The sequence below is a fragment of the Crotalus tigris genome, unplaced genomic scaffold (assembly GCF_016545835.1).
Source record: "Crotalus tigris isolate CLP2741 ecotype Arizona unplaced genomic scaffold, ASM1654583v1 scf7180000018693.663989, whole genome shotgun sequence".
Lineage (NCBI taxonomy): Eukaryota > Metazoa > Chordata > Lepidosauria > Squamata > Viperidae > Crotalus > Crotalus tigris.
The window spans coordinates 617191-641569 of record NW_024097152.1 but is presented as its reverse complement, the minus strand read 5'-3'; the positions used below and the strand labels follow the sequence as shown (position 1 = coordinate 641569).

Below are 24379 nucleotides of genomic sequence, written 5' to 3'. Positions count from 1 at the left end.
ACATAAATACATATTAATTGGGTTAAAATGCAGTATTGCGGGCTGATTCTGCTGACTGCCGACTGCCAGCAGTTTGGCAGTTCGAGTCTCACCAGCTCCAGGTTGACTCAGCCTTCCATCCTTCCGAGGTGGGTAAAATGAGGACCCAGATTGTTGGGGGCCACAGGCTGACATTTGTAAACTGCTTAGAGAGGGCTGTAAAAGGATTGTGAAGCGGCATATAAATCTTAGTGCAATTGCTATTGCTATTAAAAATTGTTCTCAATGACAGTTCATATTTTTATAAACTAAAAATTATTTCTTAATTTGAAGTATTTAGAATGTGTATAATTTCCAAGCAAGATAGTAAATTAGTTCAAATGATTTAGAATTTAAGATCTGCAGGGAGTAACAGTTGTCCCTCACCTGAGAGAACAATCAATCAATCCAACAGTGAGGGCATGAGGGCCTTTACAGTAATCCTTGACTTACAACCACAATTGAGCCAAAAATTTGTTTCTAAGCAAGGCAGTTGTGAGTTTTGCTCCATTTTATGACCTTTTATGCCACAGTTGTTAAGCGAATCACTGCAGTTGTTTAGTGAATTGCATGGTCGTTAAGCAAATCTGGCTTCCCCCCTGGACCTTGCATGTCAGAAGCTGGCTCGGAAGGTTACAGGCGGTGATCACAGGACCCCCAAGACAGCGGAGCTGCCCTCAATACGTGCCGGTTGCCAAGTGCCTGGATTTTGATCCTGTGACTGTGGGGATACTGCAGTGGTCGCAAGCAGTGGTGGGATTCAAATAGGGGAACAAATGGTTCTTTGTGTGGGCACCGCTTCCAGAAGTCCATTCTGGGCCTGGGTAACAAAAAATTAGCTACCGGTTCTGCCTAAGTGGTGCGAACTGGCTGAATCCCACCACTGGTCACAAGTGTGGAAAACAGGTCAGAGGTCACTTTTTCACTTCCGTTATAACTTCAGATGGTCACTACAGAAATGGTTGTAATTAGAGGACCTCTTGCACTTATTTAATCAGACCTGTAAAAGGGAGGTAGGGAACTGTAACACTGGGGAAATAACGGCAACCTGTATTAAAAGATTAGTGTTGATCAAAAAGTGGAGCAGGACGGGTTTATCGACAAGCAAGACAGTTCTCTATCTTTGCTACAGAGGAGAGAGAGAGAGAGAGACAGAGAGAGAGAGAGAGACGCCTCCCTGACCGATTGGCCGGCGGAAAGAGAAAGCAGTCTCGCTAGTGTGCGCATGCGCACTCGTCTCTCGCCGCCATTTTGTCCGGTCAGGCGTTCCAGAGGCTGCGGCGATGTCGAAGGACTCGGAGCGGGCCGCGTATAATTTGCCCCCGGTCGACGTTCCGAAGCCTGAGCCCCCGGTGCCGTCTTCCGGCCCGACCCTCTTCTTCGAGAAGCTCTTTTACTACACGGTAGACAGACCGGTCACCCTGTACAGAGGTGAGGAGGAGGGGCAGGAGCTCCAGGGAGGGTGGGGCGGTGCTTTTGCGACTACAACTCCCGTCATCCTCCGCCATAGCGGTTGGAAGGCGGGGCGGGGCTTCTTTCAGGTGTGTGGACTTCAGCTCCCACAATTCCGCAGCCTGCATGGCTATCGGTGAGGATTCTGGGAGCCGACGTCCATGTACCCTGCAGTTGCCAAGGTTGGACTGACCGGCTCCGCTCCAGCTGCGGCGCCTTCCCCGCTGGACCAATGGGGGGGCGGGCGGGGAATTCGGAGTCAGCTGGCCCCCTGGCTGGTTTGCCCTGGAGAGCGGGGCATGGAGGTGGGGAGCAGCCTCGGCAGGGCGGCCTTTCCACGGGGGCTTCCTGGAAATAAGGCCCACTGAGGGCATTTAGGATTGAATTGCCTTCTTGCTTTCCTAGGAGGTGAAGAATATCGGAAGCCACTTCTTTCATTTCTATCAATCTTCAACTTTCTTTTCTTGCACCTTTTGCTTTTTCTTTGATTTCTTTTTATTTCTTATTTCTTCCTTACTATATATTAGTTTCTTAGTATTTATCTTTACAATTTAATACAAATTGTATACAAAAAAGGGCAAGCTGTCTTAAGGGCCTAGAGATCACTTCATCTTTAGGTAGGTAGGTAGGTAGGTAGATGATAGAGAGATAGATAGATAGATAGATAGATAGATAGATAGATAGATAGATAGATAGATAGATAGGCAGACACAGACAGACAGACAACCTTTATTGTCATTTTTTTCCTGTGGTCACAATGGCACACATTAAAAATGAAATTTAGTTGCTTCCTCTCAAAATGTACATATACATAACAAACATAACAAATGTAAAACATACTATATATGACATATGTATAGATCAGGATGTTCAAATTGGCCCTTTTATGACTTGTGGACATCAACTCCCAGAATTCCTCAGCCAGCATGCCTGGCTGAGGAATTCTGTGAGTTGAAGTCCACAAGTCATAAAAAGGCCAAGTTTGAAGACCTCTGGTATAGATCTACACCCTTACATATAAGTAACATAAATATTATTCACTGTCCATCTTGAATACATAACGGAAGGAGGAAGCTTTAGATTAAAAGATCTCTCTAGCTCCTGTCTTGAATAAGGTTACTTTTTCTTTCAACAGAATGGATTGAACGCCAGCGTGCAAACAATAAAGTTTATTACTATCATCGGGAGTTCCGTCGTGTGCCAGACATTACAGAATGCTTGGAGGATGACTACTTGTGCATCTACGAAGCTGAGATGCAGTGGAAAAGAGATTTGTATGTCTGTATCTTTTCACAGTTCCAGTCTCTTGCCAAATGATCTGTTATGCAGGCCATCATTAACTACAGCCTTATGTGCTTAAATTGCTTGAAGTATTTTGTAGCCTGCTAAGTAACTAGCAATACAGTCAGCAGTTAAAATATGGCAAGCTTGGAAATATAGGTAGAGCCACAGGTACTCCAAGAGAAAAGTCCAAAATGTCCTAGGATCAGGTTTTTTTCCTGAGCTTATAAATTACAGTGGTGGAACAAATAAGAAAGGAGAAGAGCAGAAAGCTCATCTTCCAAAGGGGGTCCTCTTCAGTCACAAAGGTGTGTACAGGACAATGAGAAGTGGTTCCTTTTCTACCAGGTTGGTCCAATCTTCAGTATTTTATCTAATGCAAACATTTTGTTTGAAGGTAGAATACCGTGTATATAATAGTAAGGCTGGTAAAGATTTGTTAGTGGTTCAAACCTCACATGAGCCATCTTTCCAGTGGGCATAAGCCTAAAAAGAGGCTGCTTTAAGTTACAGTAAAAGGACACTGAGCTTGCAGGGCTAACTGGAGGAGTAAATATGTTTATTACAGCATTCTCCAAATCTGTTTGATAGACAAGTTGACCAGGAAATTGTGAAAATCATACGGGAGAGACTAGGAGCTTGCAGAGTCCGGGAAGGCGTGAATGCCCCTGAAAATTGTGCAACGGACCTACAGCTATTTAAAGATGTGGCCAAAGCTTATAGGGATCGATGTAAGTCAACCATTTTTTACATTAAACTATGTAAAACCAAATCCCATATTCTAGGCCAGGGCTTTTCAACCAGTGGTACAGGTACCACCTGTGATACATTGGCACCTGGCAGGTGGTACACGACCATCCTAGAAAAGTGGTAGCAGGAGAAGGGAATGAGCTGAACTGGTGGCACCGCACAAGCCTGAGCGAGAGATGGCTGGAGCTGCAAGGCTGTCAGGGCTCAGCGGAAGCACCAGGATCAGTGCCGCTTTCCAGCTGATTGGCGCTTCTTTGGGGCTGTCGGCTCAGTGGAAGTGCCAGGATCAGCACCGGGCTCCAGCTGGAGCTCGGCGCTGATCCTGGCACTTCTGCTGAGCCCAGAAGAAGCACCGATCACCTGAAATATTGCAGTATCTCCAGGGTCTTGTGATTTACATTCAGATGCTTGGCAACTGATTCATGTTTATGATGGTCAGTGTCCCAGGGTCATGTGAAGTGACCAAAACCTGCTGCAATCACCCAGCAGACGGAATAAAAACCAACCCCCCCCCCCAGATCCACTGCCGCTCAACAGAAATGCTCACAACAATGAAAACCTCGGACAGGAGGAAGAGTGCCGCTGGGTGGGCAGGCAGGTGTCTTGCTCGGCTGTTGCTTGGGGGGCACTTTTTTCAGTGCCATTGTAACTTCAAGCAGTCATTAAGCTGTTGTAAGTCGAGGACTACCTGTACTTTATCACTTTTTTCCTTTTTTTTTTGTCATCAAGTTTTTGACACTTTGCTAGGCGACTGGTGGTACTCGGATATTGCCATATCCTAAAAGTGGTACAATGGGTGAACAGGTTGAAAAGCCCTGTTCTAGGCCAGTGGTTCTCAACTTTTGGGTGTAAGGATCCTATTTATATATGTCAAAGTGAGTGAGAATGTTAAAGAGCTTTGGTTTATGTGGGCTATTTTACTTCACACTTGGTAAAAGCTACTGTTCTAAACTACACTGACTTCTTTATGGAGAAGACTTGGAACTTAGACTGCTTTATTTTCCCATGGATGAATGTTTTTAAATTTTAATGTTTACTTGGGTTCAACTTGCTCTGAAGTTCAATTAAATGTACTTCATAAAAGATTGCTTTTAATGAAGAAAAATAATTCTTCAGCAATGAAGTTGCTTTCTTTTCAAGTTGCTTTATATTTTAAGGATTAAAAAGCAACTTTTCCAATCAGTGTTCAATCCCAGTGAGTCAGGGATTGAACTGGCCTTCAAGAAAGTGTTCCTTGCTTGGCAGACTCACTGCGCAGTAACTTTTTTGGCAGATAAAGTGTAAGCTGTTTAATTTTTAATTTTGATTTTTATTATCTTAGATGATGAGCTAGGTGCTTATGGATCTGCTCGCAGGTGTTTAATGAAGCAGAAGCATCGGATGATTGCAGAAAGGAAAGCCCAAACAGAGGCAAAGGCATAGGCCGAAAAGGAATGAGCTGCATCTTGGTGGGAAATCGGGGCAGCCCTGGTGCAATTCCTCGGCAGATGAGGCTGAAGTGCAACTCAGCTAGAAAATGAGTAAATATGTAACCTTACCAATTCCTTAATGTTCTTTGTATAAAATAAAGATGTTTCAGCATAGTACAATTCTGTCTTGTTCATTAATGGCTCAAGGAGCCAAATGCAAAGAAAACGTGGTTATGGAGCTGGGCTAGAAAATTCCCTGGAACTTGAGCCATTCCCATTTTCAGCCAAGACAGAATCTGGGAAGAGATCCCTGGGTGAGTTATGGATGGTGTGCCTGCCCTCTTCCTTGCTGCTGCTGCATCGTAGGCTCCCGCCCCCTGCCCAGGGCAGAAGTTCCTGTTCTGTCCTGGACAAACGATGGTCTAGTATCTTGTTGAAGGCCTCAAGCAAGAGGGCTGGAATGGGGGGGGGGGGTTCAGTGGATCAGTTTGATAAGTAAAAAAAACCTCTCAAGCTATTCCTACCACTTCTCTCGTTCGGGTCTCACACCCTGGAGCATGCACATTTTTGGCCCTAAGCAGACCCCCTGAAACTCACTGCTCTATTCACAGAACATTTTGCACATCCTATTGCTCAGGTTTTAACTATACAACACACTTAAAATGAATTTAATCTGGAATGCAAAGCTCTACACTGAACCACTTCATGACCGCACTGAGATGCCATTTTGAAGACCACCTGGCAGATGGAAAGCTAGGCTTCGCATAAAAAGTGTAAAACGGGCGTCATCCGGTAGCTGAGGATACTGAGGAGTTTTGAGACTTGGCTTTCTGCCTGAACTGGCCTGAAGACATCCCGATAAGCTGTTTCCAAGATGAGCTGAGCAACGAACTGTACAACACATGTGTGGCTTGTGGTGTCTTCTAGCTGAAGAGGTGGAAATTGACCAGACCCGTAACCTGTACAATCCCGTGAAGTTGGGGAGACAAACCCAGCCTGAGAGAAGGGGAGGCCAGCAAAACCTCTGCAATCCAGTGTTCCACCACCCGCTTCAAGTGCGGCAAGGGCCTTGTCCCTCTGGGGAGAAACCAAGCAAGTCCACCCAGAGCTCAAAAGACACAGCCCTGAAGCCGAGGTCATGGAGCTCCCCAGAGCCCGAAAGGCGAGGGAGGGGGAAAGAGCTCCGACCCATCGGACAAGTCGGAGGTGTCATAGAGCGAGTACAATGATGATCCATTTGTAAGTGGGCCGACTGACCCCGTAACCCTAACCCATGGACCTGACAATCCCAGGCCCACAGTACCTATTAAGTCCCAACTTAGTTGGGAAACCTGGGACTTGGACAGATCGATTGCCATTTGCTGAAGTGTCTTGCAACAAGGCAGTGCACTCCAGCACTGAGTTCACTGCTTTCCAAGTAGCTAATGACCAGTTTCCTTCCTGTGCCCGAATTGCCTGCCAACAAATCTGCTATTCCTTCCCTTAAGGAGTGGGTTCATCAATTGCAGGACACCTGGCCAGTAGTTAGGAAAGCTTTGGTTAAAACTAGGGAAGCTTATAAGGCACATACTGACAAGAAGAGAATGCAGCATAAACCTTTCCATTTAGGAAACAAAGTTTACTTTTCCACTAGATTTTTAGTCACTACAGCCATTAAAAAAGCTGGAGCCTAAATATATCGGTCTGTTTCCCATTAAATGCATTATTAATCCTGTTACAGTGGAGCTAGAACTTCCTAAAAGTTTGAGACAAACCCACCCAGTTTTCTACTTAGCTTGTTGAAACCTGAGGTCAATTCTAAACTACAACCCGTTTCCACTCCACCCCTAAAATATGGTAGAGGAAGAGCAACACTGAGATTAAAGATATTTTAGACTTACGTAAACATCACAGGTCCACACAGTAGTTGGTGGCCTGGAAGGATCTGCCTGCTTCACAGAATGAATGGGTTTATAAAGAACGTCAGGGCTCCCAAGTTGCTCAAACACTTCCATGAACGCTATCCAGATAATCCTGACTAATGTATTTTTATTTCTCTTCTGCCTTCCTGTTGTTTTGCAGATGGATGCCTTTCTATTGGGGGCGGGTGAATATCAGAACCCCTCAAATGTCTTTGACTTCAATCCTTTCATTTCTCCCTTTCCTACTTGTCAGAATCCAATTATATTTCATCTTTAATTATCAAATATAGAAACTCCCAATTCTGCCTTCTCTGGATTCTGCCGTAAGAGGGAGAGAAGGGGGAGAACAAAGGGGCTTTATGGCCCTCACTTCCTTCAGTACACTTCAAAGAGCTGAATGCTGAATGTGTGTTTATTGTAACCTCAAAGCGTTAGCACCAAAGAACCTTACCATAACAAAGAAGGGTATTTGCCTTTCATGTAGTTATCTGAAGTCTCCATCCAGACGGAAGAAAGAAAAAAGGGGGTGGAATTGTGATACCTGAAACTATCACTGGAAGGGGGGTTGATTGGGTGGGACTACTGGGAAACCCCTTAAAACCTTGAATGGGAGGGCTTGGACCCCAAGTCCTGTCTAGCACGCCTGCAACCACTTCTTCTTAATAAAGGATTCCTGTTGGAAGAATTATTCCAAGAGTTCTGTCTTCTTAAGATGCAAAGTGGGGTGGGTCCTTACATTAGACAGGACTTGCAAAATTAATCCACCTGGAAGGGAGACCCTTGCCGGGGGGGGGGGGGGATTTTGCAAAAAATTTACCATGTCAGACAATGGAGCAAGAGAGGGGAAAAACTCCCTGGAAAGAGAGCCGCTGACCCAGTTGGAACCTTGCCAGATGTTGGGATCCGAGAGGTCAGATTCCTCAGGAGAAGAAGTGGTGGAGACACTGGACCACAAGCCTCGCTGGTCAATGGGCGTTGGAAAGAAAAGTGAGTGGGGAAAGGAATCAAGAAAGGTGACCTTGAGACGGGGGACCAAGCAACCAGAATGGAAGCAGGAGATGGAGAAATCCCTGCACGCAAGTGAAGAGGGAGGAAGCTGGGCACCGTACTCAGACTGGATCCTAGAGAAAGCTATTGACCTGATGAAGAGATCTCTCAGCTCCCTAGGAGAGGAGAATCCTGAGCCCTACGGCCGCCCCAGCTCCTGGAGCCGCAAAGGAAGAAACACCGAGGGGGACTTGGAACCTGCAACCCCGGGGACAGCTACTGATCCAGTAGCCCCCACCCCCTACCACACCACAGATGGCAACCTGGACGGAAGACATTACCACCAACAACGGAGGCACCGATCCATTCCAAGACGTCCACCGTTGGAGGTGAAATTCAAAGGGGAGCCAACACGCTTGGGGTTTTTCCTAACCCAAGTCCTCAGCTACATGGAGGAATACGGGCAGGACATTCCCAGCGACAAAGCCCGCATCCGGATCGTGCAATCCGCCCTGGATGGACCGGCTGCAGATTGGGTGGTGAACTTGCATGACTCCAATGCCCCAGAACTCAGTAACTTCAACCGTTTCATGTCCTCTTTGAGAAGACGATTTGAAGACCCCCTGGCTGATCGCAAAGCCCGTGAAAGAATAACAACGATGATGCAAGGCAAACGCCCAGTGGCTGAGTATACACAAGAATTCCGGGCCATTGCCAGCAAACTGAATTGGCCAGAAGACATCCTCCTTGGCCATTTCAAAGATGGACTAAACTATGATCTATATGATGCTTGCCTGCCCCGAGGGGACCCACATCGACTTGAGGAATGGTACGTCTTGGCAGAGGAAGCAGAGATCGACATATTGAAGAGGCACCGCCGAAGAAAACAATGGAGCCGCCCCCCGCCTGAGCTGACACACCAACCGGTGAAATCATCAGATACAGCCAAGAAGCAAATGGGGTGTTTCAAGTGCGGAAGAGAAGGGCATCGAGCTGTAGAATGCCGCTCAAAGGCCCCCCAGCACAACCCAGACAGATCCCCAATCAACAAACCCGGAAAGTATTCAGCTAAGCCAAAAGAAACGGCCATGAGAATGATGGAAATTGCAGAAACCCCCACCTCTGCTCACCAAGGGGAAAGAACTCCAGCCTACACCACAGGGCCGGTGGATGCCTCAGATGACAGCTCGGAGGGCGAACCCCTGGTAAGTGGATGCATCACACCCATCTTCAAAACAGTGACTATATTAATCCCCCCCATGCCCGAAGCTGTGAAGGTGAAAGCCTTAATAGACTCTGGCTGCACCCGCTGCCTCATTAGCCCAACACTAGTGGGGAATCTGGGCATCCCATCCAGGAGACTGGAACAACCAATCTCATTTGGCCAGTTAGATGGATCCATAGCAGGGGGGATGCCAGCTACCCTAGCCACTCTACCAATACACCTCTCCCTGGGCAAACATGAAGAGGACATAACGTTTGTGGTGACCCCAGGTATGGAATGCCCAATGATTCTAGGGATGGAATGGTTGAAAAAATGGAACCCCTGGGTAAATTGGAGGACGACAGAAATCAAATTCCCGAAGGGGGACCCTATGGACTTAAAACCCCAAGAGAGGCTACCAGAATCAAGAATAGAAAAAGCATCCATAGGAGAGGAAAAAAGATTAACAGAAATACCAGAGGAATATAGGGACCTTGCTGAAGTCTTCAGTGAGGAGAGGGCGAATGAGCTTCCCCCCCACCGACCCACAGACTGTACCATTGAATTCAAGCCTGGGGCAAAACTCCCGAAGCCCAGATTATACTCCATGAGCCCAAAGGAGAAGGAGGAAATGGAAAGATTTATTAAAAAAAACCTAGAGAGAGGTTTCATTGAGTCAGCCAAGCCTAAAGTGGCTGCCCTGGTCCTTTTTAGAGAGAAGAAGGATGGCTCCTTACGTTTATGCATGGATTATAGGGCCCTGAATACAATCAGTGAAAACAACCTATACCCTCTGCCCCTCATGAAAGACATGCTGTCACACCTATCGAAAGGGAAAATTTTTTTCTAAACTAGACCTAAGGGAAGCTTACTATCGCGTGAGAATTAAGGAAGGGGACGAATGGAAGACTGCATTTAACTGCCCCATGGGATGCTATCAATTCAAAGTCTTGCCATTTGGATTACAAGGGGGCCCTGCAGTCTTTATGCAATTAATCAATGATGTTCTAAGGGAGCACCTGTTTAAGGGGGTCCTTGTGTACTTGGACGACATTCTTATCTTTACTGAAACAAAAGAGGAACACGTCAACCTTGTCAGGGCGGTTTTAAAGAAGCTGCGAGCCGCCCACCTATATGCCAAACTCTCAAAATGCGAATTCCACCAGGAAAGGATAGACTACCTAGGCTATCGCATATCCCCACAGGGCATTGAAATGTACCCAGAGAAGGTCAAAGCAGTATTAGATTGGGCGCCACCCCGCACAAGAAAGCAACTACAGTTTCCTGGGCTTTGCAAACTTTTACCGCCAATTCATCCCCTCATTTGCCCAGATAGCCTTGCCCCTCACTAACTTACTAAAAACGAAGGGAGCATCCTCAGTAAAAACTAGCCAGCCACTAACATGGACAATGGAGTGCCAAGCAGCGTTTGAGAGACTAGAAAGACTTTTTTCTGCCGAACCAGTACTAAGGCACCCAGACATGGACAAACCCTTTGTAATACAGGCAGATGCAAGTGATGTGGCAGTGGGGGCTGTGCTATTACAAGAAAATAATGATGCAGTATTTCAACCCTGTGCATATACATCCAAGAAACTCACGGAAACAGAACAGTGCTGGCCTGTATGGGAGAAGGAGGCTTATGGGATACGTTGGGCATTACTCACGTGGCGACAGTTCCTGGAAGGCAACAAAATCCCCTTCCAGGTGTGGACTGATCACAAAAATTTAGAAGCCCTGAAAACTTCCAGGAAACTCAATCCCAAACAAGCCCGCTGGTCCCAGCATTTTCACCAATTCCAATTTAAGCTCAAACATTTACCAGGAAGAAAGAACTTCCTGGCAGATGCACTATCTCGCATGCCCCAATATAACAGCGCACGAACCACAGACTCTAGACCAATAATGGCAGAGTCACAACTGGCAGCACCAGTAACCACAAGAACCCAAGCCAAAATAAAACCACAACTGGACAGCCAAACTGGGATTGAATTCAGAAAAAGTTTGGAAACAGATGAATGGTTCCAGAAAAACAAAAATGTGTGCACAATGAGAGACGGGTTGCCTTGGGTAGGGGAAAAGTTATATATACCAACAACTCAAAGAGTAACTTTCATGCACCTTTGCCATGACACAAAATCAGCAGGGCATTTTGGATTTGTAAAAACTTTACATTTAATTAAACGGCAATTTTGGTGGCCATCCATGAAAAAGGACATTGAAAGTTATATAGCCAGTTGTCCAAAATGTGCCACGGCAAAGAGGTTGCAAGGGAAAGTGCCAGGACTATTGCAAACAGTGGCAAGTCCCTCAGCCCCCTGGAGAGAAATAGCCATGGATTTTATAGTGGAATTGCCAGAAAGCAATGGGAATACTGTGGTCTGGACGGTCACGGACTTGTTTTCCAAACAGGTGCACTTTATCCCTTGCCAAAAGATTCCCACTGCAAAAGCCTTAGCAAAACTTTTCATCCAACACATTTACAGATTGCATGGGGCACCCCAACGCATCATCTCTGACAGGGGGGTGCAATTTACGTCTGCATTTTGGAAGGAATTTTTATCCCTCTTAGGAACCACTTAGGGACTGACATCTAGCTACCACCCTCAAGGAAATGGATCGGCTGAAAAAATGAAATCCGTACTTAAGCAATATTTAAGATGTTTTCTTAGTTTCCAGCAGACCGAGTGGGCGGACTTACTCCCGTTTGCAGAAGTTGCCTACAATAATGCAGTCCACTCCAGCACAGGTTACACTCCTTTTCAAATAGCCAATGGTCAAAGTTTCAACCCCATGCCAGAATTAACCCCAAACGAACCAACGATCCCTTCGCTGAAAGAATGGATGGAGAAACTACAAAACACCTGGCCAATAGTCAGAAAAGCAGTAGATGAAGCTAGGCAGGCATACAAAACACAAGCCGATAAAAAAAGGGTTGAGCCTACACCATTCATTATAGGAGAAATGGTGTACTTATCTACAAAATACCTAAAGTCCCTACAGCCCTGTAAAAAACTTGGATCAAAATATATAGGACCTTTTCCAATTAAAAGAATCATAAATCCAGTAACAGTAGAATTAGAATTACCCAAAAATCTCAGGCAAATACACCCAATTTTTCATTGCAGCTTGCTGAAAAGAGAGCATCAGTCACCTCTACGGCCAAAAATCCCCCCACCACCACCTCCACTCATGGTGGAGGGTGAACAACACTTCGAAATAAAGGAAATCCTTGATTCTAGGAGATATCATGGAGCAACTCAGTACCTAGTTGCCTGGAAACACCTCCCTCCCTCACAAAACGAGTGGGTCCATAAACGTCATGTCAGAGCCTCGAAGCTATTGAAGAAGTTTCACACAGAGTATCCTAACAAGCCTGACTAAATTTTATACTTGTGTTTTCTTTCAGGTGGATCTCTCTTATTTTTAAGAGGGGCCGGATGTCAGAATCCAATTATATTTCATCTTTAATTATCAAATATAGAAAATACCATTTCTGCCTTTTCTGGATTCTGTCATACGATGGAGAGAAGGGGGTGAACAAAGGGGCTTTATGGCCCTCACTTCCTTCGGTACACTTCAAAGGAACTGGATGTGTATATCACCAAAAGGACTAACCATAACAATGGGGCTATTACCTTCCTGTAATTCTCTCTGAAGTCTCCATCCAGCCGGCAGTAAGGAAAAGGGGGTGGGAGTTCCCAGGCCCAAATATGTAACCTTACCAATTCCTTAATGTTCTTTGTATAAAATAAAGATGTTTCAGCATAGTACAATTCTGTCTTGTTCATTAATGGCTCAAGGAGCCAAATGCAAAGAAAACGTGGTTATGGAGCTGGGCTAGAAAATTCCCCGGAACTTGAGCCATTCCCATTTTTAGCCAAGACAGAATCTGGGAAGAGATCCCTGGGTGAGTTATGGATGGTGTGCCTGCCCTCTTCCTTGCTGCTGCTGCATCGTAGGCTCCCGCCCCCTCCCTTAGGAGTTGAGGGTCTTTCTTTCCTAAATGTCTAAGCCAGGGTAGGTCTGACACTAGCTGTCATTGTGCATTAGAATACAATTATGTATTCTAATGTGGCTTTAGATTAAGCCACACTGGAAAATGGGAACGCCAACTTGGCGCTGCAATACACTGAGCAGTTTGTCTAGCCAAAAAAGGCACACTGGACTAAACATGGAAACTCAAAATCTGTTGGAAGCCCACTGGACAATACTGCCTTATGGGACAGCCTGCTGTTAACTTTTTGAGAGGAGCTCTGATTTTCAACCAGAGCCAATCTTGCTTTAGCTTTCTTCTTTCCTACCAGAAAACAGCTGACCAGTTAATAGGTTGTGCAGGTTGCTCCTTAACTACAGGGAATAACACCTGAAACATAACACCTTACAAACTTCCTGGGAACAGATTGCTGCCAACCACTGAAAAAATACAAGCAAAACAGTCACAATTCCTGAAGATCCTCAAAACTTCCTTAACTGTATAACCTTTGATCTCAAGGATATTGTTTATATTCAAGATGCATTTTTAGACCATTAGCATTTCTTCCAATGAAGGAACCTGCACAAGGAATAAATACAGCGGGTGGTAGATTGGTTTAAAATTTAAGGATTACTTTATTAATGATGTACAGGATCTTTTAGGTGGTTGCCACAGCAGCCGCCTGAGTTGTTTGCACAGACACTCTGGTGGTGTGGGTCTTTGCCAGATGATCAGTGAACTCCTGTAGGAAAGGGGAAAAGATGCATCAGATTTTTTTTGCATAAAATACAGCCTATCTCACAGGGTTAGTAGGATAAAATGAGAGGAGCCTCCGAGTCTGTCTCTTTGAGCTTCACCAAGGAAAGGCACAATCTGTGAGAGGGGGCGGAAGGGGAGTATTCTCTAATCCCCATGCCACATTTTCCTTACCTGATAAGGAGATTTAGTGAAAACAGTTTCTTTCCAGAGATCAGGGGTCAGATAACTGTAGGTCTTGGAGATAGCATCAAAAGTGGCTTTAGCTGAAATAAAAATAGAAGCCTCAGTACCCACCGTATTTTTAATAAGGCACACTCATATATTCAAACCTGTCGAGTTTGATAAGGAACAGAGAGACCACTGCAACCCTGCAAATTTGAACTCATTTGCTTTCCCTCTCGAAAACGACAGCTGCACCACTGGAATCAGGCGCAACTGAGCAGAGCTGAGAGTGTTCTGAAATTGAGCATTTCCAAATAACAAAAACACCAGCGCATAAGGATGCTGGGTTGGGATTTTGCCAATTTAACAAGTCCATAGAGCAGCCACTTAAACTCAGTAGTTCAAGTAACAGATGCCAGCACTAAATGTCCCCTTAGTCAGCTATAGATTAGATCAGTGGCTCTTAGCCTTTTTGAACGAATCGCCCCCTTGAGCCAGTGAGGAAGAAGTCATCGCCCCCCTCCCCCAACATAACCTCTGAATCACAACATAGGAAATAATTATTCAATTTATGCAAACACTTTTTTGGTTTTCTTTAAAATTGTCATCAGGACATATCGATGCAAATAATTTATTTCCAGTCTTTTTCCCATATCTCAACTGTGTGAAAAATTTTGGTGCCACCTGTCACTTTATTCCCAAACTTCGTGATACATGTATTTCATTATTGTCTTATTTATTCAAGACACTTAAATGTAATGACCACTGAAAACAAAAATCAATTGCAAGAAAGTGAAATGCCTGAAAAGAAAAACAATAACATTTAGTGATTGAATTACAAGTGAAATTAAAGAAGCAAAAAGAAATATAAAAAGGGCATAAGAATAAATCACAATGCAGGAAGTAAGAATTTCAAGACGAAAACTCTGAAACTAAATTAAGATTAGAGGAAAGTGTATATAGTCACACACACTGTAAAAAGGATTAAAAAGACACAAAGAAAATATAATATCGAACTGGAGTGCACGCTAAAAAAGTACAATACAAAGAGACACAAAAAATGTTTTACAGAGCACAACAAAAATTCAAAAAAGCCGAAAACTCAAACTGGAACATGAAATCCAATTCAAGCAAATACAATGATAAAAACTCAGACAATTATTAACAAAAAAAATGTATGTACACAAAAAGCAAAAAAAGGACATCAACTTTGAATTGATAGCACCCCATTGGGCAATTAAACGCGGTTTTCCATTCATCCCCTTCCTTAATAGACCATCACTGAACCCTTCCATTTTCTAATCTTCCCATTATGAAAAAAAGGTTGGATGGCAGCTACAGATCATCTCGGAGGAAGCAAATTATCTGGATCAGCTTTAGATCAGGGTGTATTGTGGAGCAGAATTGGTTGAATGTGACCTTTGGTGGAACCAAGAGGTACATCTATCTTTGAGCTCTCAGCAGCTTTTGGGATCAACCCTGATATCCCTCTGGACCAGCGTTTCTCAACATTTGTGTGACGGCAACCCCCGTCACACAAACGTGTCGCGCATGCATGTGCGGCGCCCCATGTGCAGTGCGCATGCACGGCACCCCCATGCACGGCGGTGCCCCGAGGGGGAAAAATGGCGGATCGCCTTGTTTGGCGACCCCCGTAAAATGGTCGATCGACCCCAAATGGGGTCGCGACCCATAGGTTGAGAACCGCTGCTCTGGACTGACTGCAGGGATTGGGAGTGTAGCAATGTTTGCCTCTTTCCTCAACTGTCATTCCCAATCAGTGTTAATAAAAGGGACAGTGCCCACAGCCCCTTTTGTGTAGCATGAGCCTCTAGTCATGTTTTTCAATTCTTATGGTTGTTTTTTTAGTTCAAGTTTACATCTTTTCCTCATGTTACATCATCAAATATACTGATTTAACAGTATATTTTGATGTTGAAAGCTGCCTAGTCTTTTGACGTGGGAAGCTATATAATCTTAACCTCCTCCTGATTTTTAGAAAAGGGATCATCTTGTTTTAAAAGTAAAGAAATCATCTTGAAAGCAATGCGGGCTCAGTTCCAAATCTTTGCCCTTCCCCACTAAGCCGCTATTTTCCACCTAGATTTAGTTGGTAGGTTTTAAGATTCTTGCTCAATAAAAAAAACTAACCTGTAACATTCAAAATCTACCCACATCTCTCCCTGCTTTAGAGGCCAGGGCCATTAAGCCTGCAAACCTGCAAGAGATTGTCTTTATTTTTGCTCAGTCGGCATTCCACTCTAGGTTCACTTCTTCTCCTCCTGCAGTTTTCCAAGTGATATACCAGGGCTGGTTTTCCAAAAGCCAGAATAAAAACGAGATTTGACTTGTTCATGTATACTTAATGCAATTCCTGAATTTAAGACTTTCTCCACACATAATACAAGCAATTACTATTTGGAAGCCAACTCCAGGATGTTTGGGGGCGTTCTAGAACAGGGTTTTTCAAACCATGTTCCAAGGACTCTATTGTAAGTTGAATACAGCCAGTTTTTCCCAGTCCTGTTTGTTTCTTGATCAGGGAATTTTAAAACAAGTTTCATGGTCAGAAAAACTTTGAGAACCTTGTTCTAGAGCAGGGGTGGTCAAACTGCCGGCCCACGGGCCGGTTGCATCATGTGGAAGCCATGCCCACCCCAGCTCCGGCAATGCAAAAAAAGTCGTGATACATCACGAGACGCAGCGAGTTTGATACCTGTGTTCTAGAGGATGCATAAAGCTGTGGGATTTTAGGTTGTGGAGCCCTATCTTCCCTTGAGTTCTAAGAACTGTGACACCAAGTTCCTCTAGGCCACCTTCCTTCCAGCAAGAATGACGTATGCACCACAAAGAGTTTGGCGGAAGGAAAAATAGTCCAGAAAGCTAACTCGAACCACAAATACAGTTCTTCCAACAACTTTGGGGGGTCCTATGACAAATCTGCAAGATTGTTAATTGCACTTTAAAATTGTTTTAAATGGTTGTCATATTTGCTTTGCTTGGTAATACCCAACCCAGAGCCACATTTACTGAGATCAGCAGCTCTATAAATTAAATAAATAAGCTACTGGTAAGCTAAGAATTCTGTGGCAAAAAGTTGCCATTTCCCAAATTACAACCATTTACTTCAGATACCCAAAGACATACCAAAATTGCCCAAGGTAGCAGTGCAGCCCCTGGCCGAGGTGTAGCAGTCATCGATTCCCGCCATCATCAGCAGCTTCTTTGGAACGGGCGCAGACACAATTCCTGTACCACGTGGGGCAGGAATAAGGCGAACCAGGACAGACCCACACCGGCCTGTCACCTACAAATGCAAGCCAAACAGAGTTTCACATAGTAAAGTAGTTCATGAGGACCCAGGTTGTTGAGGGCAAGATGCTGACTCTGTAAACCACTTAGAGGGGGCTGTTAAAGCACTGTGAAGTGGTATATAAGTCTAAGCACTATTGCTATTCAAAACCAAAAGCGTTACCTTGCATGGCACAGTATGAGGCTTGCCAATCTTGTTTCCCCAATAGCCTCGTCTTACTGGCACAATGGAGAGTTTCGCCAGGATGATGGCCCCACGAATGGCAGTGGCCACTTCTTTAGAGCACTTGACCCCAAGACCAACATGACCATTGTAATCCCCAATGGCAACAAACGCCTAAGGAGAAAAGAGATAACCTGCAGTTCCATAGCAGAAATGCAAACATTCCTTGCCATAAATGCACACAACCATCCTGACAGCCAGCCCAACCTTAACTCTGCAAACATGTGGCCTCTGATACTGAGCACAACTTACTGTAGGTAGTCCTCAAGTTATGACCATTCAGCAACCATCTGAAATTACAGCAGCATGAAAGAATAATGCTTCCACCTGGCCCCCAAATTATGGCCACTGCAATGCCCTTGCAGTCAGGGGATCAGAATTCAGGTATTTGACAATCTACCCACGTTTACAGTCAACTCCCCCCACCTGCCCATCTCCTCCCTCCTCGCTGCCTTTTTGGCCACCTTGCACAATGGCCTGGGCTTTTAGCAGTCTCAGCTAGCCACCGCTGCCCCCAGGCCTCTACGCCAGCCCGGTGGCACCCCAAGCTGTGGCCAGCCACCTCAGCTCCACGGCACAAAACCCCCACCATCCTGCATGTCCTGCCATTCTCCTGACTACTCTCACTGAAAGGAAATTCTGCCTTAATTCTAGGTTGGATCTCCGTTAAGTCTCCATCCATTACTTCTTGTCCTACCCTTGGGTGTTTTGGAGAATAGGTTAACCCCCTCTTCTGCGATAGCCCCTCAAGCACTAGCAGATTACCATGTTACCCCTAGTCCTTCTCTTTGTTGGCAGGGTGGATAATAATCAATGATTTAAAAAAAAATAAAAAAATGGATTTTTAAAGTTTAAATTGGATTTTTTTAAATATTTATCAAATTTATTTTAATAAAATGCTTTTGGAATAAAAATCTATCTAAAGATAGTTTTCTATTTAAGATACATTAATAATTTAGTTTATTCAGCATAAAATGGAGCTCAGTTATGTAGCAGGAAGCTGTATATTCTGCAATATTTACATTTTTGGTAAACTCATTCAATGAATCCAAGCTCTGCAAGCTGAGGTAACACGCAGTGCGTTGACGCATTCGCTCAATTTCACAGTGGCCATGAGATCAATCATAAAACAAAGTTCAGGAAGATTCCTTTATCCCATTGTTTTGCAAATCTACGTACATCACAAACTGTATGATTGTTTGAAGAGAAATGCATCTGTATCAGGTTCTAAGAGTTTTAATTAAATAAAAGAATTTGAGTAGTTCTCCATGTGTGATTAACCTACTAACCTAAAATCGGTTCTGATATCGTTGTTTTACTAACCTGACAGCTTATTATTCTAAACAGGAAACCTTCGTTTCATTTGCAAGTAATAATATTAAAGATTCTAGCTACCAGCAAGAATGAGTCTACCATTTAAAGAGCACCTGTCATTTCAGATCCATCTTGGCAGCACCTGTTAGTGGGCATCCACTCACCTGCTACCCACCATGCCCCTCACTTTGTGGTGTCACTGCCGCATCACCAGCCCCCCTTAAAGTGAGTGGGATTGTCGGTGAGTCAATAGCAGGTCAGAGGAGCCGCTGCGGGAGAGAGATGACAGTTGCTCTTTAAAAATTATGATTTAAATAGAGTTGATTTAAATCAAGCCTTTTTACTATAAGGTTCTTAACCTTTTTGAACAAATCACCCCCTTGAGCCAGTGAGGAAGTTGTCATCACCCCCTCCCCCAACATAACCTCTCAATCACAACATAGGAAATAATTCTTCAATTTATGCAAACGCTTTTTTTGTTTTCTTTAAAATTGTCATCAGGACATATCGATGCAAATAATTTATTTTCAGTCTTTTTCCCATATCGCCCATATTCTGGCTATGGCGCACCACTGTATGGGTAGAGGCTGCTGCACAACTGTACTGATGGAGGAACATTTGAAAACACAATTCAATCCACTAATAGCAAACAATCTGATGTTTTTGTACGACAGATATACAGCGATTCACTGTATGAAAGTCTCAAAAGTGTCCCCAAAACTTTTCGCTCCATCGCCCCCATATCGCCCCCTTTTTGTTCCTTCACCCCCCTGAAAAATGAAATCGCCCCCTGGGGGGCAATATTGCCCAGGTTAAGAACCACTGATTTAAATCCACTTGGTTTAAATCAAATCTACTATATCCACAGCAAGAATGCAATAAGGATCGTCAGGTGTGATGTTTTTGAAATCCTGAAGCATTTTTCTTTTCCAGTCCTCCGGTAGTTCCCCAGTGCTTCAGGATTTTTTTATTAAAAAGTTTTATAAAAATTACAATATTAACCCACCCAAACCCCCCTCCCTCCCCCACTTCCCAGAGCTGAATACAGGGTTACAAATATGATAATCATAATCTAACTAACATTACCAACTATATAAATAACCAAATCCATAATGCACTTTAACTCCCCTTTAACATATAATCAAATTAAAAGTGAACATAATAATGAGAACATAAACAAATTAATATCCTAATTATTAAACAATACAGTCCCCAAATAGTTAAACAATACTAAAAATAATAATTTCATAATAATATTCTAAAATTCACTCGTAGGCTAAATGAAACTTTTTAGTCCCGTATTTATTCTGAATATAATTTATCCATCTTCTCCAGACGAAATGTATCTTTCTTGTGAATGATCCTTCAAATAAGTAGAAATCTTAGCTATTTCTGCTAAATTTGACACTTTAATTGTCCATTCTTCTATAGTAGGCAAGCAATCCTTCTTCCAATATTGACCTACTAATAACCTTGCAGCTGTTATCAAATTCAACATCAAATTAATTTCTTTAACATCACAATCTGTAATGACACCCAATAAAAATAATTGTGGGGTAAACCTTATCTTTCTCTTAAACATCTGTTGAATGTTCCACCAGATCTTAATCCAAAAGGCTTTTATATTTCTACAAGTCCACCATATATGAAAATAAGTGGCTTCCAAATTACCACATCTCCAACATTTGGGCTGTAAATTAGGATACATACAAGACAACTTTTTAGGATCCAGATGCCATCTATAAAACATTTTATAAAAATTTTCTCTTAAATTTTGTGCCTGGAAATTTGGGTTAGAAATTTTACATTTCTAACCCAAATTACCTCCCATGTATCCAATAGAATCGGTTCTTGAATATTTTGAGCCCACTTTACCATGTGCTTCAGGATTTTTAAAAGATACAGTTCAGTGGTTCTAAGATCACGTCCGCTCCTTCAGCTATCAGGAAAAGTTCATTCTTTATATCGAACAAGCTCACTTTCTCAACCTGATGCTCATTAAATGAAACAAATGAATCCCAGATTGGGAGGTCTGCTTTAATAACAAAGTAAACTTACTAAGAAAAAAGGAGGACGGTCTATCTAGAAGTCACATCAGGAATTTCTGCTGCCTACACAGCTACACATCTCAAGGACAGGAAACAAAATGCAACTGGTTACCTTGAACCTGGTGCGCTGGCCTGCCCGCGTTTGCTTCTGCACTGGCATGATTTTCAAAACCTCATCCTTCAGGGAGGAACCCAGGAAGAAGTCAATGATTTCAGACTCCTGAAAAGTCAATATAGGATAAACCACCTCTCTGTACTGCAGGAAATTTCACAACAGCATCAACTCTTCATTGACTTGGTCAACCAGTCAAGCCTGGCTTCTCTGCAGACTCCCAGAACAAGTCAGTACCACTTCCTTTGCAACATTTTTGGCAGTGGTGCCAGCACCTCCTCCCTAGGGCTGAAAGTAACTGGCCAAGTCATCCAGCTTTTTTTTATGCTTAAGGTAGGGCTAGAAATTCACCTGCAGCTTTTAACTGAGTGCCTTTGTGCCAAATGAGCTCTCAAAGGATTTTCTCTAGCTCTTTTTAAAACCCAAAAGTATTAACACCATATAACAATAACTTAAAAGAGAACAAATTCTTTCCAATTTTGTCTGGATTGTCTCACCAATTTTATTGGGTGACTAATACATGGGTGCACAAATATGCTTACCCTCTCCCCATCTCTGCAACTATGTATGTTATTCTCTGAGAAAGTAATGAGTTCTCCATGTTTTTAAGAGTAATACCTTGATTGGAAGAGAGAAAAGGTAGATCTCTTCCAGAGATTTGATCTTCATGTCCTTTACCAGTCGGCCAAGTTTGGTCACAGGCATCCACTGCAAAAATAAAAATGAGCCTATTAAGGAACCCAAACTTTCTTCCGCAATAACATACGTTTCGCATATAAAAAAGCAACCAGTTGGAGCATAGTTACAACTTCAACAAGATAGTGTGCATTTTAACAATCCACCCCCTTCTTTATTTGCAAGTTTTGTTTGTTATGCAGGTGACATCCAATTATACGTTCAACCTGACCCCAGAGAGCCAAGTCCAGTCTGTTCTACAGGAACCAACCAGAACCTTTAATTTCCATCATGTCAAAAATGGAGCAAAAATGTATTAACATAATCAAAGGTTCTCTAAGCATAGCGGCCTCTGCTGAATTCTGTCTGGCTTGAAACAGACGAGTGAGTGATACATCCAGAGAGCTGGCTTGCAGTATTAGATTTGTTGGTTGCCAACTTCAGTTAAGTATTCTCACTTTGATTTATTCAATCCTAATAAAATAAAAACATAATCAGCATTCCTAAAGTCCTTTATTTATTACCAGAGGACGGCATGCCTGAAACTTCATCTAGAAAAACCATTTCCATTTGATTCAATAAAAATTACAGCATACTTTCTCAAGACTTCAAAATAGAATAGAATATCACAACAAAATTAAGTGCTGTCCACAGTGCACACTTAGTAAAAAACACAAATAAGAATATACATACATTCTTTGCATTCTCACCATTGCCCTGCCTCTAATATTACACTTCAATGTTGCACTACTATACGGTAGTATTTAATATGGTTACAGCTCTGGGATAAAAACTATTTTTCAGCCCATTTGTCTTGGTTTTTATTATCCTGTACCATCTGCCAAATGGTAATAGTTCAAAAAAAAAAAAAAAAAAAAAGAATGTCCTGGATGAGAATGTTTTGAGCTTTCCTAAGACAGCAGGAACTATACAGTTCATCCCAGGGGGAGGGCAGCCAATAATCCTAAGGGCGATGGTAATGACCCTCTGGAGTGCTTTCCTATCTGCTATTGTGTAGTTGGCAAACCACACACAAATGCAATAGGTTAGAATGCTCTCTATGTAGCAACAGTAGAAGGTCATCAGCAGTTTTTCACTCAGTTGTTGTTTCCTGAGAAGTCTCAAGAAATATAATCTCTGCTGGATCTCCTTAACCAATGCTGTAACATGAGCGCTCCAAATCAGATTCTCCTTTATGGCAACACCCAGAAACCTAAAGCTGGCCACTCGCTCCACATGGTCTCCGCTGATGATCAGGAGCTGAATGTCTGATCTATTCCTACTATAATCTACTATAAGCTCCTTGGTCTTAACTGTGCTGAGAACCAAATTATTGTCTCTGCACCACAAGAGCAACCACTTCACTTCATCCTGGTAGGCAGACTCATCCCCCTTGGAGATAAGCCCCACCACTGTTGTGTAATCTGCAAATTTAACAATAATATTGCTGGGATGAGTGGGGGTGCAGTCATAAGTGTAGAACAGGGGTCTTGGCCCCTTTATGACTTGTGGACTTCAACTCCCAGAATTCCTCAGATAAGTGTGCCTGGCTGAGGAATTCTGGGAATTGAAGTCCACAAGTCATAAAAGGGCCAAGTTTGAAGACCCCTGGTGTAAAGTAGGGGGCTCAACACACAGCCCTGTGGGGAGCTTGTATTAAGAAAAAGGGGTGAAGAAATCTAGTTGCCTAATCTAACCCTCTGAGTGGCCAGACAAAAAGTTCATAATCCAAAGGCAAATTGAATGTGAAAGACCAAGGTTGACAAGTTTAGGCACCAGTGTGGATGGAAGAATTGTGCTGAATGCAGAGCTAAAATCCACAAAGAACATCCTTACCTAGGTCCCCTGCTGCTCCAGATGAGCCAGAGCAGTATGGAGAGGATGGCCTCCTCTGTGGATCTCTTTGCTCTGTATGCAAACTGGTGATTGTCAAATGTGTGTGGGAGGCAGGACACGGATGTGCCTGCAGACCAGTTTTTCAAAATACTTAAAGATAATAGGGGCGAGTGCCGCTGGTCTGTAATCACTGAGACTGCTAATAAAGGAATTCTTTGGTAATGGAACAATGATGGAGGCCTTCAGAATAGTGGACTGGGATAGAGACCGATTAAAAATCTCGGTAAAGATCCCCGGTCTGCGCAATCTTTAAGCACCCAGCCAGAAATGCTGTCAGGTCCAGCAGCCTTCCTTCAGATCACACCTCTCAAGGAACTCCTCACCTCATGCTCCTCCATGGTGAGGGGAGGGCTGTGGCGGACTAGTGGCTGTGGCACAGCTGCCTCTGATGGCTTCACTTCGAAACAGGCAAAGAAATGATTCTGCTCCTCTGCCAATGAAGCATCCCTGTCAACAGGAACGATGTTATTGGGTCTATGGTTGGTAGTCTGTTGGATCCCTGCCACACCTGCCTGCATCAGTTATGAAAATGGTCTTTAATCTTCTTCTTATAATCTGCCTTGGCCTGCCAATTGCCTCTCTTCAGACTGGCTCTGGCAGCACTATATTTTGCCCCATCACCAGATCTAAAGGCATTGTTTCTTTCATACAGGAGACGCTGGATTTCCTTATTCATCCAAGACTTGTGGTTGGGCTAAAAAAGACTAACACGGGGTAATTCTACTCACTTCTTTGTCTTCAGCTTTGCCTCGAGCTCCGCGACCACGGCCCCGACCACGGCCCCGACCTCTTCCACGGCCCCGGCCTCCACTGCCAAAGCCTCCTCGGAAGCCTCCCCTGGCAGCTGCTCCTCCTGCTCCTGCCCCTCCCGCAGCACCGGCGTCATCCGCCATTTGCTGG

General features: G+C 43.8%; 2 protein-coding genes and 1 non-coding gene across 6 annotated transcripts; 1 reads left to right on the top strand and 2 right to left on the bottom strand.

Annotated features, from left to right (window-relative positions):
- Positions 1–1251: 1251 nt before the first annotated feature.
- On the top strand, positions 1252–5090 carry NDUFB10 (NADH:ubiquinone oxidoreductase subunit B10). The gene is made up of 4 exons (XM_039355589.1): positions 1252–1449; positions 2606–2744; positions 3343–3482; positions 4823–5090. The coding sequence occupies exons 1-4, from the start codon at positions 1302–1304 to the stop codon at positions 4921–4923; spliced, it is 528 nt and encodes a 175-aa protein (XP_039211523.1). The 5' UTR covers positions 1252–1301; the 3' UTR covers positions 4924–5090.
- An 8499-nt stretch (positions 5091–13589) lies between these two features.
- On the bottom strand, positions 13590–24375 carry RPS2 (ribosomal protein S2). 4 transcript variants are annotated; one of them, XM_039355584.1, is made up of 8 exons: positions 24208–24375; positions 23803–23926; positions 21527–21616; positions 20909–21016; positions 17375–17548; positions 17047–17206; positions 13909–14000; positions 13590–13720 (listed from the first exon to the last, which is right to left on the bottom strand). In XM_039355584.1, exons 1-8 carry the CDS (start codon positions 24363–24365, stop codon positions 13637–13639), a joined length of 990 nt encoding a protein of 329 aa, XP_039211518.1. In that variant the 5' UTR covers positions 24366–24375; the 3' UTR covers positions 13590–13636. The 4 variants fall into 4 exon arrangements, with proteins under 4 accessions (XP_039211518.1, XP_039211519.1, XP_039211520.1 ...); XM_039355585.1 differs by lacking the exon at positions 20909–21016; XM_039355586.1 differs by lacking the exon at positions 23803–23926.
- On the bottom strand, positions 14065–14192 carry LOC120313561. The gene has a single exon (XR_005558173.1). It is a non-coding gene; the product is annotated as a small nucleolar RNA SNORA64/SNORA10 family (small nucleolar RNA).
- Positions 24376–24379: the final 4 nt, after the last annotated feature.